This window comes from Patagioenas fasciata, chromosome 4 (genome assembly GCF_037038585.1).
Source record: "Patagioenas fasciata isolate bPatFas1 chromosome 4, bPatFas1.hap1, whole genome shotgun sequence".
NCBI classification, from domain to species: domain Eukaryota; kingdom Metazoa; phylum Chordata; class Aves; order Columbiformes; family Columbidae; genus Patagioenas; species Patagioenas fasciata.
In genome coordinates, this window is record NC_092523.1 from 20554209 (window position 1) to 20575746 (window position 21538).

Consider the following 21538-nt stretch of genomic DNA (forward strand, 5'->3'; position numbering starts at 1 on the left):
AAAAACAAAATAATTGAATAAAAAAGGCAGGTGTTCTGTTTCTATGACTGGGAGTCAAGATAGTATTTGGAAAAAAGATAAAATATTTCATTTTATGTTCATATGAAGCATGAGTTGGTAGAGAAATAGTTTTATTAAAATCAATAGACACATAGACACACATCATCACATAGACAATTTTCAACAGCTACCTTTTTTAAAGAGGAACAGGATATTTGTGTCTATTAATATATTTGTCAGCTGCACTGTTAGGTCCTTTAGAAGTTAACTCTAGTTTATAGTTTGCTTTGGTATGTTTTTATACTATGCATGAAGTATGAATGTTTTAGACCTTCTCAAAAGGTTAGTCTCTCCTGTGAGGATATTAGCTCAAGTTACTGTTAGGTAAGCTAGAAAACAGTACATTAGCTGTTTGATCACAAGTGCTCGTGTATGTGCCTTTACTGTGTAAGAGTAATTCAGCTCCAACTTATTGCAAGGATCCATGTGGACACTGATGTCAGGGCAGCTAATACGTTCTCATTGACGTATTATTGAAGGTTTGGTATGGGCAGCATTGTGTGTGTTAGCATCCAATATTGTTGTTTGGAAAATGTTATTTAGCAAAACTCAGTCTCTATATAAAGCTAATATACAGCCAAGCAATGGATGATGCTAGTAATCTAGCATCGTAATCGTAAAAATGATAAACTGTAAACTCTATATGCAGGATTATTTAGAAAAGCGTAAACACATTTCCTGGCAAGGAATTGTTCATTAGTTTTCATTTGTAATGTTACATGTTAGAGAAACTGTGTTAAAATAGCATTTTTAAGGTTGCAAAGTCAAACATTGGAAAGCTGAACAGTGTCACAGTTAATATTGTCTGTGCGAACAGTCTAATTTGCTGTATATATTTTTATATTTTATTGTATGCTCTTGAATCACAAAATCAGAGTTTTTCCTGTGGGATGTCTGCCTCATTGATTACACAAAATGGATGGTACACACTTACTGACAATCAGTTTAATATTTTTTTTCCTTCTGTTTAGTGTGTTACCTTAGTGTTTATTCACTGCATGCTATTCAAGCAGTGCTTGAAAACAAAATTTGTTCATTGTCTTATAGGCTTTTTTCTCTATTTTTTTAAGTTAATAGGTTGAAAATCAATCTTTATTCTGAAAATTCCAGCATGCAGAAATTAGTGATGCTTTAGTATAGATTTTACTGAATGTAATATCCTAAGTTAAAAAACTTAATAAATAGGTCAGGTGGTAAGTTCATAATGGAGCGTGATGTAACTCTGTGCCTTATCAGTAGAGTGATTTAGATTAGGATCTGTAGCTGAAGGTGCCCATTGCACTGTTCAACCAGCTGAGAAACCAGTAGCAGCAATGGACTGTCATCATCTTTGACTGGAGAAGGATGTATGTTACAAGCAGATTTCACAGGTGTCTAGTCAAAGGAGATTAAGTTTTAGATCCTCTTCCAGGATTTACCAGGAGGGACTTTCTTTAGCTGTTTTGTCTGTTATCTCTTCATGTAATCTGTTTAGATTTTTATTTTGTACCTGTTTCTGATGCTTCTGTTCCAAAATCTACAGCTCATCTAATGAATGCTGATTGTTTTTCTTTAGGCTTCGTCCAATTCTCACAAGTCTTAAAGTCTCCTTTCTAGACTCCCAAATGTCAATCTTTCTTCATATTCCTATTTCTGCGCTTCACCCACTCATTTCTTGTATTAGATTTGAGAGACAAGTGTAGACAGTGTAATCAAGTGACAAGGGTAACCTGAAAATGAATCATGACCTGCCTGCGACTCAGCAGTGAGAGTTCACGTTCTCTGCCAGGGATTTCATGGTGGCCACAGGTGGCCTGTGCTGGCACAGAAGCTGCTGAGTAATCCAAACCTTCCTTTCAAAGGAGGTGAATCACCAGATTCTGCTTAAACTAGCTTTGCTGGGTACTGCTGAAAGATCTGCTCTCTCTTGCTTCTAAGCTACTTTCAGTGCTGCCTTTTCCTTATGTGCTCAGGTCGATACGATGTGAGTATTTTGGGCAGAAAGTTTGGTGTGTGGCTTTGTAAAGTCAAAAGGTCTGGGCACTGCAATCCTGAAATGTACTTTGCTTCAACTTGGAAAGATATGTTTGGACGTGCAGTATAAAAAATACATATTATTTTTGAGAACAGCTATGGTCTATATAAAAATGCAACACATTAAAAAAAAATACAGATTATATGAAGATTTGGCATATGGAGAAGAAAGGTTGAATCAGATGAAGATGGTAAGATTTTGGTTTTATAAATCAAAACATTTTAGGCTAAGAAACCTACTACATTTTTGGACAATCCTGAAACTTAGTAATAGTCAGTTATCTAATCTGGAGGAAGAAATGCAACCAAAAAGTAGTAAAAGAGGACTTGAATCTTTTTTGAAGCCTGAGAGAGGCTCCTAAAAATATTTCTCACTGTGTGAGAAAAACTGGTCACTTAGCAAAAGGGTCATGTGACTCGAAAGCAAATCTGTGACCAATCTTGTTTATAATTTGGGTATAAGGAATACATTTATTAATGAATCACAGCTTCGTGTCTTACTAAGAGGCATGGGCAAGATCTTCTTGTGGTCAAACCATGTCTATAAAACCAGAGTGATTCCCAAGCCCTGTTTTCGTTTTGCATCACAAAAATCACAATTTAAGAGAAAATTAATGACAAACAATGAGTAAACTATTCCTGGAATGGTTATGATGGGTTTTGTATTGCAAGTCTCTTTTTAATAATTTCTGATTTGTTTCCCAAATTTTTTCTCATGAGTTTTAGTTCAGATAGACAGTTTGGCCTTCGGGTCTTTTTAGTAAATTATTTAACTGTTATATTTAAGTACTGTTTTAGTCTGCAAATATTTGCAATAGAAATTTGCTATTCATTTTTTTCAGGGTAGCGTTTTGAGTTGTGTTTGCTGAAATTATAAGAACAACAGCAAGTGGTGTCTTACTTTCTGAGAAATGACCATGTTGGTGTAGTGGGTTTTTGTAAGAGCGAAGGAGAAATTAGTCTTTATGAAAAACTAAAAAGTGATGAACTATTGAGCTTTTTGTTTAAAATCATACTGAATATTCAACTGAATTATAAAGAACTTCCATTCAGTTTCTGCAAGTTGCTGAAGAATCTGAGCGCAGTTGTTCTCCCTTTTAAGCCAATGTCTATCAGGTTGCTTTTCTTACCATTTTTTTTAAACTGGTTGAAATATTTACACTAAATAAACCAAATTAATGGAGGAAAATTGGGAAGGATGCATATTTCAAAAATTGTACATCCTGCTGGCTAAGGCTGATTATACCTCTGTTCTAACTCAGGCAATATTTGCCCTATATTCTAATAGGTAGATTGTTTTTTAAAATCAGTACACAAGTAATCTGAAGGGTGAGAAATGGGAAGTCTCTGCATTTCAGCTTTATTGATTCCTTTGCTAAAACAAAAGAATTTTTTCAAAACGTTTTAAATACATGTGTCATTCTGGATTAACAAACAGCAAATACTCTGTTCTAATTAAACCTGTTTCATTTAAATTTCTTCCAGTGGTTTTCTGTTTTTCTTCCACGGAAGATACTGTTCACTGGCTACACTAAACTGCAGTTTATACTTGCAATTAACATGATTCTTTACACTTCAATTAATAATGCAGTTGAATTAAGGCATGGGAAGCTAGTAAATATTTTAGAGATTAATAAAATAACAATTACAGTTCAGTATGATGCCATAAACAAAGCTGCACTGAAGCTAGCATGGGCTCCTGTAAGCAAATGTAAAACATAACTGAATGGCTTCCTAATTCAGGAAGGAAAAGTTTAGTACAAAATCCTGGACTAGTGATAATGTCAACTTGTGGCTTGGAGCCACCATGTGACCTGCCTTCTTCCAGGCAGTTTTAGAGAACTAAAACCAAGGAAATGATAACAGGAAACCTTGAGGTTATTAGAATCTCTTTCCCAAGTTTCAATAAATAAGTCGTTGCATTAGCTAGTGCCCTTGTAGCCATGAGTTTCATTGTGCCATTTGTTATGCAGGACTATTTCCATGTACAACAGAAACAGTTAAACATGCAGTCTGCTTAGTATGAAGAAGAAGAGGTTTGCTGTTTTTAATTAGCTGCTTCTGTTCTAATATATACAGTCACTTGAGATGGCAAAAAAACCTCCAGACATTATTCATTTGGCAGTGTTACACGTAATTAGACTACAGTATTGATGCTTTAAAATTGTGACTGGAACATTAGAGTAGTTCTCTGTAGCTCTTAGGAACAGAGTGATACATTCATATGACAATTAACTTACATTCAGTAAATATTTGTGTCCAATGGCGTACTATTTATACATCCGCTTTTTTATTTCTCAGAAAGAAAAATGTAAATATTTTCCCTGTGGTAGTTGTCAGTATTTAATAAATAAAGCTATTGTTCTCATTCTAACTTAACTGTCTAATAATGTATTAATTCTCATAATTTCTAAGTGTATGATATTCACCACTTTTTGGTTTTGGATCAATACAAAGAACAGTTACAATGTTCCCTAGCCTTCTCTTAGCTTTTTTCCATTCACTCTCTCTCAAAATTTGATCTTACTTCCCATTTGTTCTTTAAATCTTACTCCAGACTTACCTTTTTTTTGCAAAGAAACTGGCAGTAAATATTATGTAAAACTTGGAATATACAACCTTTCATGTGGTGCCTGTAGAGACACATTGAAATAAAAATATTTTTCTGAAGAGGAGTGGAACGTTGGGACTGCTGATTTAGTTTATAAATTTATTCAATCTGAAATTGTTATTCAATTGTAGGAATAATGACAGAGAGGTATTTAGGGTTTTAAGACTTACATGATGATAGTGCGATGTTTAGTTTTGTGTTTCCTTTGTAAGCCCTTTCTAAGAAGAAAGGGGTAGACTAAGCAAAAGCAAAGAAGTGTTTGCTTTAATACTGCCCCAGCATTTTATCCTTGTCTGTGTTCTGTAGACATTCAGGAAATGACTGGAGTTCTAAAAGAGGTCTGAGTTCTTTGTATTCTTCACAAGATATTTAAAATATAGTTATAATTTCATCTTTTCATAAATTATACTATTTAGAGATTCATATTAGATTGGTATCAAATATTTGCAACAACTCATTAATGCTAGAAGATACGACTAGAGGGTAACAAAGAAAAACAACAACAAAACAACATAATTATTTTGAACATTGAGAAGGTTTTAGCAGTAGAGGCCCAAAGGTTGGAAGATACTGATCTTTGGTTTGAATTAGATCCTTCATTCTCATTTTAGTGATTATCCAAAGGGGATGTCATTTTATAAAGTCTCAAATATCTGCCTCATTTCTTAGGGAATAAGCTAGAATAAACAGTGATAGAATGCTTCACAAATTGTGCAGTGGGGTTTTCAGCTGAATAAATGCTTATCATTTTTCTTTATTTTTAAAAAAAATTGTTAAAAATTGGCTTAATTTGTTTAAATATAAATTAAAATTATGTCTCAGACTGATTATGATAATGTTTTGATTTTAGGATATCTTGTATTATGAACAGCTTAAGTCAAATGTGATTCAGCACGACCTTTTAGTGGACAGCCTGATTTACAAAGTAAGTGGTTCACTAAGCAGTACTTAAGTGATTTATATATGCATCACATGAGTATCTTGTTTTCTTAACAAAGAAAATATTAGATGGTTTGGTTTTAAATAGTGTAAGAATAATTAGTGTGGATTTATTGTTAACTCTCTTCTTGAGCCCGTGTTCGCTCTTGTGTAGGATATTTGTTTGAGTTGAGCCGTTAAGTTGTACAGAAATGGTAACTTCATTTGAAGGAATAACTGGTTTTACGACTAAGAAAGCACTGGGGTCTGAGTGCATCCATTTGGAGTTTCAATTCTGAATATTCTAATCGTCAAGTTAATACAGCATTTTTAATTTTAAAACGTGGAGTATATGCTTAACTACAGCACTTTCATGATTCAGTGGTGAAACGGTGTTATTTACTGTTAAGTCCAGCTTCTATGGGAATCTGTTTTTGGCTTCAAACTGCTGCATGTTTTGATTGCAGGATGTAAAGCTGACAGCAAGCAATGATGACTACTATTTTGTATTTGAGGATTATTTATATCAGGTATGTAACTATTTTTTTCTTAGAAAAGCTAGAAAGTATACTCCTGTGGGATTAAATCTTCTTCTGAGTGAGGACTGCCTATGTTTTTCATGTACAAGCAGAGTACAGTGGGACCCCGGACAGCATCTGTTTGCTGTATTACGTGTACTTTCCCTTCTGGATAGCAATACTGTAAATTAATCTTGTACACTTAAACAGATTAAGCAGGACAGGCTTCTTAAACTCCTATTCTGAAAGACTCTACACAACATCTTTCAAATGCAGGAGCCAGAAAATATGCAGTCAGCCATATTCTTCCCCTTTCCAGCTTTGCAATAATAAAATTATTAACAGCTGTGGCATACAGAGAAATTAAGACTTGAGAAGTATAATCAGGGTTCTGGTTAAAAAATGAACAAATTTTAAAAAATGCTTTACAGTGGTGTACTACGGTAAGCATAGAAGATGTTGTATTGACATATTTTTAAATTGAAGACATTGATTCTGAATAAGGTAGTGATATATATGGTTACTTTTAGAATTGCTCCCTTTCCAAAGCTGCTTCTAGCAATGGGGAACCCAGCTATTGCTGCCTGTCAGATGCCCTCAAATAGAAGGACATTACATCTATGAATTTCCTAATGTGTAGTTGATTGCAGTGTCAACATAAATGTCATGCAGCAAACTTATCATTTCCACAGTGCTTTCAATTTCATTAGTCTCATCTGTTAGGTTAGACTTGCTTAATTTTTTGTTTAAGAGCTATGTGAAACTAAATGATTTCTTTTTTGATGGTAATATGTAAAACTGCTAGTAATTAACCTAAGCAAGAAACTGTCCTTAATGCTGCTTAGTCCATGTAAGTATAAAAATATGCATTACTGTTTAAGCATACTTTCAATCATGTCTACATAGAACATTTTAGTACAATAAACATTCAAACATTAATACTTAAAATTGTAACCTCATGAAATCATAGCATTTTTTACTTCAAATAGTTCCAAGATTAAGATCTGTAACTGAATTTGTTTCTGAATAAAAATTTGAAAAATTATTGCATAGTGACAACTCAGGGATATTTATTCACTAAAATATTTATAATACATGTAGAAGTTTTCCTTAATTTAAGGGTCAGAGTTGATCTTCATTGTTGTGACATTATCTCTTCATCACAGAATGCGAAAATCTCATTCTTATTTCTGCTTCATTCATTATATAGACTACTAAAGCATATTAGTTAGTCATAAACTGGCAGTTCCAGTGGACACAAGTTTATAATCTCTGAAGGAGCATGAATATGGTATAATATTTTATTTGAAGGCCATCAGAAATAGATTTTGTTCAACATTCCCAATATATAGCACAGTTGGATATTTTAATTTTCATATATCTTTCTTAAGTAAAATAGTTATTAGGGAAGGAAAATCATAAAAGGAATTAAATTAGCCTTACTAATTTGAAGGAGAATCACCAAAAATCTTTGAAAAATGAAGTGCCTAGTTTTACCGCAAAAGCTTTGAGGCAAAGAATATCTCAGACTTCTAATTACTGGTTGCTCTGGTTTTGTTTGATACTTTGTGGTATTCCTTAGACTCTTCTTCTAGAAGAAAGCTATCCATTTTTAGAATCACAGAATGGGTGGGGTTGGAAGGGGCCTCTGGAGATCATCTAGTCCAGCCCTTCTCCTGAAGCAGGAACACCTAGAGCAGATTGCACAGGAATGTGCCCAGGTGGGTTCTGAATGTCTCCACAACCTCTCTGGGCAGCCAGTTCCAGTCCCTCCAGCCTGTCCAGGTCTCGCTGAACGGCAGCACAGCCTTCTGGTGCACCAGCCCTTCCTCCCAGTTTTGTACCATCAGCAAACTTACTGGGGGTAGACACTTCATCCAGGTGACTGATGAACAGATTGAACAAGGCTGGACCCAGAACTGACCCCAGGAGAAGACCACTGGCCACAGGCCTCCAACCAGGCTCTGTACTGCTGGTCACAACCCTCTGAGCTCTGCCAACCAGCCAGTTCTTGATAGTTTTCTCTTCCAACCTAATCTGCAAATGCATTGCTGCTGAATGATATGATTCTGTGGCCCCTGAAAAGAATTTGCAGTGTGAATCATTCTGATATGGAATATTATATATTGATTTCATATGATAACTGGAATTAAATTGGCCTAAATCAAATAGGTAATGAAAATGTTAGTTTCAATCAGATAAATTATTTCTGGTTGCACTGGGTTTCTGGTTTTTTTCATGACAAGTTACTGCCTCTGAGTTTTCCAAGTCATCAAGCAGAGTGTGGTATTTGTCTGTGTATTACTTAACAGATAAAGCATCCATCAACCCCAGAAAATTTAGGCCTAAAATAGCAATGAGGATATTTGGTTGGATTATTGGTACCCCTTTATTAGCATGCACAAGTTTATAATCTCTGGGAAAAACACTGTGAAATTGTCGAGGGTTAGATTGCAGGGGTGACAATCAAACCCTGGCAGATGTATTGTTAACCTCCTCTCCCCCCCACTTCCCCCTTTTGCCTCTCCCTCTCCCCCCTTCCCACTCAGCACAGACGATTGGGAGGGAAAGAAGGACAGAGAGAAGAGAGTTGGAAAAGTTAAAGATGTTTTACTAATGCTACTAATATGAATAGAGAAAATAATACAAAATATACAAACACAATCTTGTAAATCTCAGCAACTGCAGAGCCAGCACCCAAAGTCCTGGATTAGGCTCTGTAGCCAACCGGAGCGGGATTCAGTCTCTCACTAGGCCTCAGTTCGCAGAGACAACCAGCAAGGTCCTCTCCTAATGTCACCCATGAGAAAAAAAAGGAAAAGGAAAAAGGGAAAGGCCAAAAGGAACGAGATCCTCGTGATCTCCCACTTTTATATGAAGTATTCACATGAATGGAATGTTATACACCATTGGTCAGTTCCTTGGTCACCGGTTTCTCGTTGCCCCTCTTGCGAGATGTCCATCCATGCTTATCAATAAGCTTGCATTCCATTGCTAGGTTTACCAAAACATGTGTCTGGTTCTCCAGGAAAACGCAGCTAATATGAAGGCTTTAGCTGACAGGCAAATTCACTAGAAGAGAAACTTGTATTTTAACAAAACCAGGACAGAAATGATGTAATCTGTCTCCTTTATTATCTTTGCTTTCTTCATCCGAAGCTTTATATGCTTTTATTAGTTCTTTGTAACGATTGAAATAGAATACAGTTACTTTTAATATAGTGATTTATTTTTCATATAAGCTTAGGTTTTGTGTTATTTTTTTCCTTTTTTTTTTTTTTTTAGTCCTTTAAATGATGTGGTTTTATTTTATTTTTTATTATAAATATCCAATAGTTTGCCAAAAAAGGGGTTTGTGCCATTGTTTTCTTTAGCATTCTCATTTTTTGTGAATAAGAAAAATCATGCACAAATTACTAAATTTGTAAACTCATTATTTCAGGCCAGAAGTTCACTTTTAATACTTTACTCTTACATCCTACATAATGAATACATGCAAAGAACCTCACCCAGCCATTTTTAGGTACAGTCATAACTTAAGTTTGAGCTAGAGTCTATCTCTTCAAGATGCATAGTCTTAATTTAAAGACTTCCAGATACTGGTACTAGACACTGTATTCCTAAAAAAGGGGGCCTCAAATTAAGGTTACATTCTTTCCCTTAATGTATGTCCTTTCTAGATTAGTTTCTTTTTCTTTCAGCTCAGTTAACATATACAAAGAATTATGTTTGCCTGTGTATTGTTATAGTCAGCTATATTTTGGCAGCTACGAAAATGATTGTGTATTGTGCAAGAATAATGTTTAGCTTAAACTGTTTGAGATAAAGAAACTATTTATTTTTTAAAAGCTGTTTGTATCTGAGAAATAGTTTTGATGTTCAAAAGAGGAAAAAGTCTCATAATACGACCTTTCCACACAAAAAAAAATTTAAAAGCAGTGTTGTTCAAATGTCACAGTGTTTCAGTTTTGCATGTTTCCTTTTGACAAATGCTGGTATCTGCAAAATGTCTTCAAGAATTAGTTGAAGGAAAAATCCATTCATTTTTATTCACAATAAATTATGTCATGAAACGCCATGTAAAGCATTTACACCTTTTACACCTTGGCTACAGGTAAAACAAACAAACGCTTAAAACCTACAAGAGAGAGGGTTTAACTTATGCAAAGAAGTCAGCAGCAAGTTGAAGTCTGTCTTACTTCTGCCCTCTTGTGTACATTCTTGATAACGCAATCTTTTGTTGCATGGAAACATGGAAATTTTCAAGTACAATCCTAATTATGACAGTTTTTACAACTGCATGTAGGGTGACAGTCTCTCTTGTTAATTTTTTTTCTAGGAATTCTTTAATTATTTAATTTTATACTCAATTACTGTGAATACTAGATATTTCATTTATGTAACCAATAAAAAATACAAATATATTTTACAAAATACAATGTGCGTTTCAGAACTTATGTATATGAGGTGAACATTTTAATCTGTGCTTTTCTAAAGAGCTGAGTATCATGCAATCACTCTGTAAAGCTCCTGGGAATGAAAGCAGATGTAAGGATCAGTCTTCTATATCTGCACACAGGCAGAAATGTAAATGTTTCATTTGCTTATTCACTTACTAGGACTTCCCCAGGTTATAGTGACTGAATAGAAAAGTAACCAAATAGACAGTAAAGCAGGCAGTTGCATGCACAGTCACTAATGATGTGGCAGCAGGGGACAGACCCGTGCTGAGAGGCAAAGAAGAGAGTTGGAGAATGGGGATATTTTACTGACAACAAATGACTGTGAAGGCAAAATCATAGCAGGTTCAAAACAAGCCTGGGAATTTGAACAGGAAAGTAAATCAAGTTGGTCAAGAGCTTTCAAACATATTAGCTGTCTTCAATAACATCTAATAGGTGCTAATTAAGGCAGGTCCTTAAGTCTGTTTGACATTGCTTTGTTGATCCAGTAAGTCAGCTGATTCTTACATGCCATCTTTCTACAGGTATTGCTCTGTTTTTCCCGAGATACGTCTGTATTGGAGCACTTTACCTACAGTAGTGCCACCCCACCCAAATCATATATACGAGGTAAAAGGAATTGTTTTTAAAAGATTGTATGGATTTTTGCTGCAGCATAGATTGTACAGTTTGCTGCGGTAATACAGTATGTGAATTTCCTTTATGTTCATTACACCTAATAGACTACATTGAAAAGAATGTTAATAAAAACTTAATGTATCTAGTTGACACCTGGACAGATTCCAACAGTTTAGAAGCTGATCACATGAAGACCAGATTGCAATGTCATTCTTTTACTGTAGCTTTCTGTATTCTCCAGAAGAGCATGGCAGACTTATTCCCATAACCTTATTCCCTCATAGAGCTTCACTGTCTTCCAGGTATGCAGCAAATGCCTTTAGAGCTCCTAAGACACACCCCAATAAAATCTCTACGCATAGCATTGCTGAAATCTTCCTCTTCTTTTTAGCTGTTTGTCAACCTCCATTGTTGGTGCTGCATTTTACTTTTATATCTGACACCCTACCTGTCCTATTGCATTGCTTGCTTGTTTTAGACAATAGCAAATGGTCAACAAGGTAATTAGTTATTATTTTTATGATTGTAACTAAGAATCCACTTTTTTTAATTTAAATCTTTACACCTTTTAACAGTTTAATGACATCTTAATTGTGGTTTGATGATTCACAGGAAAGCTTGGAATGGAAGAGTATGCTGTTTTCTATCCTCCAAATGGTGAGAATTACACTATTGTCTCCGCTAGTGGTAGATTTTTCTCAAGCACGCGATAATTTCTATTTCTATTACAAATAATGTTTCACTGTTATTCTGTGAAATTCATTAGTTTAAAGCTGGACTGAAGCTATTCCAAAACCACATTCAGCCTGGTGTTAGTAGTTGCACATGGAGTCTGTCTGTGTGGGTGGGAAGGAGAAGGAAAACAACTTCTGGTGCAGCAGCTTGTGCTCCAGTCTTGTATCACCACTCAGAGGATCTGAATGATACGTGCTGAAACAGTCTGACCCCCAGCTTTTCAGCACTCAATAAACCATACCTTAGAGTCTTTTCCTTTCAAAATTTGTGTTCATTTAAAAAACTCAGACATAACTAATCTATATAACTTTAAGTTAATAACATTGCTGTTGGTTTTACTTCAGTTATTTAAAGTTTTTTCAGCTTCTGTTTTAACCATTTAAACCCTTTTCTATTTAATCCTTTCCCTGTTTCTGTGCTGCATTTGTATTTTAAGTTCAAGCTCTTTGCTTTCAAGGTCTCACCAATCTTAAATCTGCATCACTTGCCTTGTCTTTTATGTCTTCTGTGTTCCAGTGGTGTCAATTACAGCACATACTTTTGTTCCCCCTTCTTCCATTTTTGCTTCCACAGTTCTTTGCAGCTTTGTAGCCATGAAGCATTGTTCCTGTGGCCTTTTGCCAAAGCCGCTCCCTGTTAACAGTCCTGTATGAAAAGTAATGAATGGGAGCTAAGATCAGCTGGGAAAGAGGAGAGAACTGTCATGATACAACTGCCAAGTCCTATAAATGTTTTGCCTGAATAGTGCATGAATTACTAGAGGTCTTGGCCTCCTTTTTTCCTGTTCCCTACTTGTCAGTGCATGACATTTACAGGTTGTCATTTATCTGAAATTAGATGCTGATTTCAGCAAAGCTTATATGTAATAACTTAATGGAAACGGAGCTTTACTTGGCTTTCTAGGAACTATAGCATGTGTTCAAGCATGTAGCTGGTTGTACTGATGTAAGTGATAGAGTTCCTGTGCTTAAATATTTACAGGGCTGAGATCTAAGACTTAAGGTACCATAAAAAAGGAAATATTTTATTCCTATAGTAGGCAGAATACAATTTAGAAACCTGACGGGAAAACGTTTTTTTTTTACATGGATACAAAGAAATATAAAAACAAAAAAAGAAATGTTTTTTGTTTTGTAGGTGTAATTCCATTTCACGGCTTTTCTATGTATGGTAAGTGTGACTCATAAACTTCATAACCTTCATAAACCTCAGGACTGCTTTTTATTATATTGCAGTTTAAAGCTGTGTGTACTTTTCTGCAACTTTTAAACGTGTGCTTTCTATTTCTTTGGGTATGAAGACAGTTGTATATAATTTAAAAAATTCTAGGCTGTTTCTATTTAGTTGTATTACAGCTGACTACCATGTGGGAGTTCCTTCTTTGAGAGCTAGTAGCTGAGCTATACATTTTAATGTATATGAAGAGAGGGATAGTTTGTTAACAGAGTGCTCTTGTGTTTCACTTCTGGGTAGACCAAGTTATCTGTGAAAAGAATTCCTAAAAACATGAATGATGTGAAATGCCTGTTGCTGTATCAATTTTCCTAGGACAGGTGTTAAAGAAGCATTAAAGGATAGAATGGTTGCTAGTTTACTGCATGGAGGAAAGTTCAAATATCCACAAGATTTCTAGGAAAAGAACAGAAAAATCTCCTCAGTTCTTTGACATAACAGGGCAGCTGGTGTAGAGAGACTCCAACAATGGGAGAATGTTTGTTGCAGCTTGCCAGTTTTTTCCCTTTGATTTGTCAAAGGTGTTTGTGGCATCACAAGGCAAGCAGATTTTACAGTTATGCTCAAAATGCTATGTTTTGCTAATAAGAATGATTATGACCACACAATCATCAAAACCGGATTATTTAAATAGGAAATGCAAATTTCAACCTGAGTAGGGCATTTAAATCTTTGAAGTAACTAACAGCTTAGTTACAGACTCTTCCTTAGGTACTCACTAGGAGGCTTTCACTTCTATGTGAAACCACTTGTCAAAATGTTTGTATTTGACTCTGCCCTTGAGAACAGCATCTCAAACTGGGTGTGAGCTGCTTCCCTCCCTCCTGGCTTCTCTCTTTGCAAGGGCTCAGAATGTGCTGGCAGATAGAAGGAGGGGGGCTGAAAAGCAAGAAAGGCTGGTGTAACGCCAGGCTCTGGGTAAGGCAGCTGGGACCAAGCAGAGCACCCTGTCTGTTCCGTGCTCTGCTACTTGGGGAGGAAGTACCTGGGTCCTTAGGTAAACCCTGTGTGCTTTTACACATTCGCTTACATACCCTTGGACAGTGACAACTGTCAGGCACTGCTCTGTTATCCCTCTGCCCTTTATGTACATATGCACGCTGCCACCTTTGATCCTTAAAAACATATACACTAGTAACACCCTCTGCTTTTCTTACGCCTACATAAATACACATTTCTGTGAACATCTCACCCTACCTTAGCACCCCACCTCTCATACACACATACCATTATTTTCTACTAAGCCACCTTCTCTACCCATATATATATATATAAATGTACATATAGTCATGTGCGTATGTATACATATGTATACAGACAAAATGTATACACATCCCTATCTTTGTGTAAATAAAACTGTAAGGGAAGGTGAATGTAGAGATAGAGGCTATGAGTGTGTTAAAAAACAAGCTGTCATCCAGGATTAATGCACCTGTAAAATGAAGCAGTAGATGCGATGAGTGGACAGATGAAAAGACTGTAAACAGAGATGTATATAGAACAACTGCCTGTGAAACGTACATTGAATGGATGAGTAGAAATTGGGGGGAACTGCTTATGTTTGTACGACGTGTACATGCGATAGATTTATCTGTATGCTAGACTTTTACAAAACGAAAAAAGGGGTTGATTGAAAAAAAGTTTGAGAACAGCTGCTTTACAAATGTAGCCAACTGTTGTTTTGAATCAGGTATATTAAGAGACTTCTAAATAGTACAGTACTGAATGCCTGTGTTTTTGAGATCTTACAAGAAATAATCAGGTCTCTATCAATCAGTTGTACTTATGTAATGTCATTGTGGCAGTCAAAAGCTATTTTTTTAATATTTTCATCTTCATAACACCCATCTTGAAGCAGTAAACTTATTCCAGTCTTACAAATGGGGAATCAATTTGGAGATGGTCACTGGCCCAAGAGCACATTGGGAGTTATAGATGGTTGAATTAAAAACTGCTGTTCAACATATCGTTGCCCTATACCTCGGAGAAGCTATTCTTAAAGTGTATTTCTTATGCTTAGGAAACCAGCACTGTAGTAAACAGGTTTGAATTAGTTTAGATTATTGAAATATATAGAACTATTACCCAGAATGTGTTATACTCCCTTTCTTAACTTTTTATGTCAAATAATAGACTCTACTTTAGAATTTCTCTTTCTAAATCATTTGTTTAGCATTGGTTTTGTAAATTGTACTACTATAAATTACTTTTCCTTATACTTCATGCACTTAATCATTGAGCTCTTTTAGCAGTTTACAGTGTTGAATCGATTATAATTTTTTTATCCTTTCAGTTGCTCCACTTTGCTTTCTGTACCATGAACCTTCCAGATTGTATCAGATATTCCGTGAGATGTACGTAAGATTTTTCTTCAGGCTCCATTCCATCTCTTCTCATGCCTCTGTAAGTTCATCAGGAATGAAAACTCACTTGATATTCAGTTTGCTATGGAACAATAATATACATTGGTGTGATTTTGTATGCAATTGAAGTATGTATGTACTTCAGGCAAGCTTGAAAAGAATATTAGGTAACTCCAATTTGGATATTTTTGTTTTCTGTGTCAATGTTAGTAGTTGCTATATAATATCATGTACTCTAAAACAGTGCAGTTCTCATTTTATGAGGGGTTTTTTTGAGAATCAAGTCTTTCCTGTAATAGGTTTCTTAGTTCAAGAAGTCACACAAGTATGTACTTACTTTCATTTTTATCAATAACAGGTAAGTGCACACAGTTTAGTGTTTTCTGAGGTAGAGGAACTGAAATATAGTCGTAGATAGGTACTGTTTCAGTGATTTCAAGTGAGTGCCTGTTTCTTTAACTCAATTATCTTTGTGTGACAGCACATGCTTTTTAGCACTACTAGATGAATTTAAATAATTTGCTTCTGTTTATGACCAGGAACAGCTGTCTTGAATGTAAGACAGTTGTAGAAATTTACTTATCTTCTATTTTCAAAGAATAAAACATAGTAAATTTGTTTTTCTCCTTCACAAAATGCTGAATAGTTACATTGATTTTTGAAAAAATTTCTTGGTTGAAAGAAAATCCATTCCTTTATGTACCATTTCAAGGCTGTGCATTGTGCTTTCAGTCATTAATAGCAGGGAAACCGGTCAGTCAGGAATCTTTTGATTTTCATGGTAATTTTTAAAACTAATTTTGAAATGTGTTTGCATTTAACTTTTCGTAATTATCCCCATTACTGCTTGTTTCTAGTTATCAGAGATATATTATTTGTCACATCCTCTTATTTTTAGTGTATGTATAGTGTAACTGAGTTCTATTTCATGAAAGGGGAACTATGTCAAGTAGGTCATATTATAATAACCTGCTAAGTACTTAGACCCTGACATACAAATACCATAAGTAACTTACAGCTGAAATGGACTATGAAAATATGTTATGTTGCTAATACATAGAATCGTAGGAGTAAGGCTGCAGTGACTGAAGGCATTAGAGCTGCTTGTGTCCTGCTTACGTGAGCTGTATATTATTAATGCATCACTAATAGTGTTTTATGACTTGAATTAAAAGTTCAAGCATACTTAAATGCTGATACTGTTTTCTCAGATTTGACAGGATGAGTGTTAGTATTCAGGGTGTGATCTTGTTTCACTAGGGCATCGTGTCATTGTGCTTGCTGTTCGAGACTCTTCTACAAACCCATCTGCCCCAGCTCTTTTATCACCTTCGAGAAATTGGGGCTCAGCCGTAAGTACTTCTTTCTGACTGGCTACAAATGTTGCAGATCCATTTTCTGAAAATGCTGTTCTCTAGTATTTTAGTTTAAAAGCTATGGGAAGTTATTAAAAAGTGCATTTTTCCTTGAAAGTCAATTGGAGTCCTTTCTCTGACATGCGTATGTGTGCTTTGTGCATTTCTACTACATGTTCTATGAAGAAGAGAGGAGAATTGCTCTGTGAGAAATGCTGCATTATTCAGTTAAGTTTCAGTTATTCATGTCAGATCTGATGAAACTAAGTGATTTATTTCCTGGGGGAGAGAAGACACGGAGATACGTGAGTTACAGCAGGAGCTACCAGAAGGGGAGAGAGCACAAGGGACTGTCATTCTATAGAGTACTCCTGGCACCAAGTGCAATAGAACCTGAAAATCTTACTGTTATAACTGGTATCCATCTTAAAAGCAGAAGGATGAAACATTGAAGGTGATAATAGCTGCGGATCCCTCTAATGTGCTTGTTCAGTCGGAATATTTTTATGGTAATAGTACTTTGTCAAAGAAGATGCTAAATAGTTTTCTCATGGTTGTTGTAAAGGGAAACATTGATTGCTAATGTAGCAAGAGAAAAAATGGCTATTCTTCTTGGAGAAGAAATACAGAAGAATAGTAAAATATTTTCAGTTTATAGAGGATTTGTCTAATAATTATGGGATACAGAAATATAATAACTATTATTTGTCACTTATTTGCAGGCTACGAATTTCATTTAAATGGCTGGTACGGGCATTTTCTGGTTATTTAGCTACAGATCAGCTCTTGCTTCTGTGGGACAGAATCCTGGGATACAACTCTCTAGAAATTCTTGCTGGTAATATAATTATTTTTACAAAATGTTTGAAGTCCAGGTGGATGTAAGGCAAATACATGTTAGCTTGAATATGTTTTGTGACAAGAAGAAAATAGTTACTCTTTGAATGTTGAAAGCAGATTACTTACATGTCAGAGGGTATAACTTTCGGAAAACTAGAATTGCATAAATACTACATCTCTAAAAAAACGTGTGAGGTATTTTTTGTTATGACAGTACTCCAAAAATACCAAGCGCTCTGTAAATAGAACATAGGATGTTCTCTCAGCTTCAGCAGTAACAATATTAGATTAGATTAGGCAATATTAGATTATTGCCTTTCACAAAATGCAAGATTTATGTTGCTCATTTATGGCAAGTACTTCTTCAGTACTTAGAGCAGCTGAGAATTCCCCAGATTTTGCTGGATTTATTCTTTCACAGCCCCATCTTTTAAGAGACTTTGAGTGTTTTGTACTGATTTTTTAAAAGGAAATTCTGTGCTAAGTTTTATGCAAAGTTTTAGATGGGGTTTCTAAGGAAGGACATGTATCTTCAGTTGGGTCAGATTTTAAAAACAAAGTAGGTGAATAGAAGAGAAGAAAAAAGATTTTGATTCTATTTGTGCATGTAAGAGAGCTATGTAGAGAGATACAATCATATAAGATAAAACAAATGAACTTTGATTAGTATTACATAATATTCACAATTGAAATACTGCTATTTCAATTAATTAAGATTATTGGCTAATTGTAAATCACCCTGTCCCTTTAATCAAAAAGCTAGTCACATAAAGCATTTTCAATCAGACTTTCCTGAAAGAATGTTGTGGTTTCCTATCCTTTTAAAGAATGGCGAAAGAAACTCAAACACAGCCATGCATCATTGTATATTATAATTCAGAATCAAAATAATTACTCTAAGGGAGTTAGAATTGGTGTTTTACATCAAGAATAATTCTAACCACTAATTAACAGGTCAGCAACTTAAATATTGGGCATTTTCTTTCAGTCTTGGCAGCTGCTGTGTTTGCTTTCCGAGCAGTCAACCTGATGGAGGTGACATCACTGGCTGCAGCTGAAGTAAGGATAAGTTTCAGTTAGAGGAATTGAAATAGTTTCTGATGCTTTGCCAACACGAGTAACTTAAGCTCCACATGGCACATAGTACATAGTGCAAATCTTTCTGCCTGAATTCTTCCTTAGATAAAAAACTAAGGAAACTGCCAACATGCAGTACATAATATTGTTTTTCTGGAGTAAAAAGAAATAAAGGAGTATATATGTTACAGAAATGCAATGTTATAAAATTACTTCGTAAAATCTGATCTTTTTACTATTTTTATATATAATTTATGTGTGTGGGATTTCAAAATATTGTGGAGGTTTGTCTCTTTTTTTCTCAGTCCATTTTAATGTAGTTGTTTATATGCTTTTTGATATTACAAAAATTTTGCAAAATTATTGTTGTCAGTGTTGAATCTGAAATTTTGCTGTGAGTGCTGTCATTTTACAGATGGGAAATGAAGTAAGTAAGATGAAGATTATTATTGTTTATCTCTACCAATTTGTTAAAATATATTTTTTCCCAAAAATCTGGTGATGTGTTTCTTTCAAACTTTGAGTGCTTGTGATGACTCTTTTTTTTTTGTTTGTTTTTAAACCTGCTTTCATGAGAAGACATTGACTACTTGAGTCATTACATTTGACTTACTTCACAAGCACTGGCCAAGCCACAGGATAAGGATTCTTAATTCCCAATTATTTTTAGAAGCAAGTTGAAATGTTAGACCCCTTATTCACCCATGATGCCATGTGTATTTGAAGGCTAATGGCTAAAATAAAGTTACTTGGTTTATATACATAAACATATGCTTTTTCTTTGAAATATTAAAATGAAGAATATTACAATAAGGCACTAACATAAAACAGCATATTTTGTTTCTAGTCAGGTCTGAATCGAATTATTGTTAGTATTGTAGTGTTTAAATCTTTTTCTGACTTTTTGTCTTGGTTTAAAGAAATTTGATTTAAATGTCAGGTTTAACAAGCCTTTTTGTTATTTTATCCTAGGCTGTACTTGCTGACCTGTCAACCCTGAAAGTTATGCCTCTTCTTCAAATCTTCTTGTTTGCTACTGTCACTTGATCTGCTTCAACAATACTGGTACCACAGTTCCAGTCTTTCTTAAGAAGCCTAATCAACTATGCAATGTCTGCATAAAACCAAAATTAAGCTGTATGTATACTATTAATTTAGAAATCATGACTTAAAAATTTCTGAACTGAGAACAATAACTTTGCACACAAGTGTGTGCAGTGCATGCTACTGAATTCTTACTTTCACATTAAGAATTGCTACCTGTGCAAATAAACAATATGAATCAGTGTCTAAAATGCATGTAGTATTAAATGAAATAAAGTAAATGTGACTTGTGATCTGAGTATTGTGATGTTAATGTTGGAGTTGGAAAAGCTCTCTTTTAATATGAAGTTACCTTTTCATGCTCATGGCTTAGAGGTTATCAGCTCAAATACTGTCAGTTGAGAAAATAAAGATACTTTTAACTTGCAAGAATGTTTTCTCATTTTCTAAGAAAAACATGACATCATACATCAGTTCTACTATCTCTTTTATTCTCTTCATATAATTTTTCTCCATGTTCTTTCTCATGTTAAATAGAGAATAAACTTCTGTTTATCCTTTTCATATACAGAGATGTAGTCACGCATTCCCCATTCATCTTCAGTTAGGTATACAGCTATCTCAGGCGTCTTCTAAACTCCTACCCAGAGTTCCATCAAAGGCCCCATGTTGTAAAATATGTTCCCCTGCAGAGAAGGTCTGAGCATAGCTTCCTCCAGAGCTTGTTGGAGCCAGTCCTTACGTGAGCCAAACTATTCCCTGAGCCCGATGCCAGCAGTCCTTTCGCTGTGCCCCACACCCCTCGAGGAGCACAGTGCTGTGCCTTTGCCAGTTTTCCAGCCTCTCTGATTCAGCAGCTCAGGCTTCAGTTCAGAATCCAAACTCGTATCAATGTGTGACGGATTGTCACTACACTGTCACGCTGGCTTGTTGTCTGGTAGTGATCGTACCTTTTTGTGACGTCTTCCAGCTTTTTCCACTGATTTGTTTGCTACCAAAATTGGAATAAATAATCTGATTTGATTAAGTGTATCTTACTACCTGAAAAAGTGTCAGAATTAAAAGAACATAATGGGTAATATAGCCACTGCATTTGTCATAGGACTTCTATCTTTGCTCAATTTACATACATATATTTGTCATCATTTGTCATACATACCAAATGTAGGGCAGTGAAACATGAATCCTTCATAGTTTGCACAAAAGTTGTCTGAATGGTGGTCCAAGATGTAGTGTCAAATAGGGTTATGAGCTTTATGTCTGTGATTCATGTTGTCTTTGTCAGGATAATGTAGTAAGAAACTTACTGAACTTTTGTAGACTTCTAGTAAATTTTGAAGGCTAATTTTTAAAAAGGTAAAGGTGTGGAGTCCATGTGATCCCTTCTTATATAAAGAACCAAATTGCTTAACAGGTATGACCTATCGAATGAGAATATTTGGGGAAATTTTGTTCTGGATAACAAAGAAAATTGATCTTAATATTTGCAAGAAATAGTTTGTATGGGTTTTGTCGTCATTGTTTTTGGGGTTTTTTCTAAACTGTTTATCTAGAGACTTTTCTATGACATTTAGTTTTTAAAAAGAGGACGTATGTGACAGTTTTTATCCTTAAAGCAAGTATTACCCTCTTTTATCTATGGAGAATGGAGGCATAGAAAGAAAAAGTGATTTGCTAAAGATTAAAGAGT

At 35.0% G+C, this 21538-nt stretch overlaps 1 protein-coding gene across 2 annotated transcripts in view; it reads left to right on the top strand.

Moving 5' to 3' along the window:
• TBC1D19 (TBC1 domain family member 19) overlaps window positions 1–20280 on the top strand; it is a 50127-nt gene extending 29847 nt beyond the window's left edge. Inside the window, exons 12-21 of one of the 2 annotated variants that reach the window (XM_065837775.2) lie at window positions 5535–5609; window positions 6070–6132; window positions 11108–11192; window positions 11814–11858; window positions 13074–13106; window positions 15463–15572; window positions 16793–16884; window positions 17610–17725; window positions 18716–18786; window positions 19777–20280. In XM_065837775.2, coding sequence (XP_065693847.1) covers window positions 5535–5609; window positions 6070–6132; window positions 11108–11192; window positions 11814–11858; window positions 13074–13106; window positions 15463–15572; window positions 16793–16884; window positions 17610–17725; window positions 18716–18786; window positions 19777–19851 — 765 coding nt within the window. In that variant the 3' untranslated portion in view covers window positions 19852–20280. The remainder of the gene's footprint in view (window positions 1–5534; window positions 5610–6069; window positions 6133–11107; window positions 11193–11813; window positions 11859–13073; window positions 13107–15462; window positions 15573–16792; window positions 16885–17609; window positions 17726–18715; window positions 18787–19776) is intronic. The other variant, XM_065837776.2, reaches the window with a different exon arrangement.
• Window positions 20281–21538: the final 1258 nt, after the last annotated feature.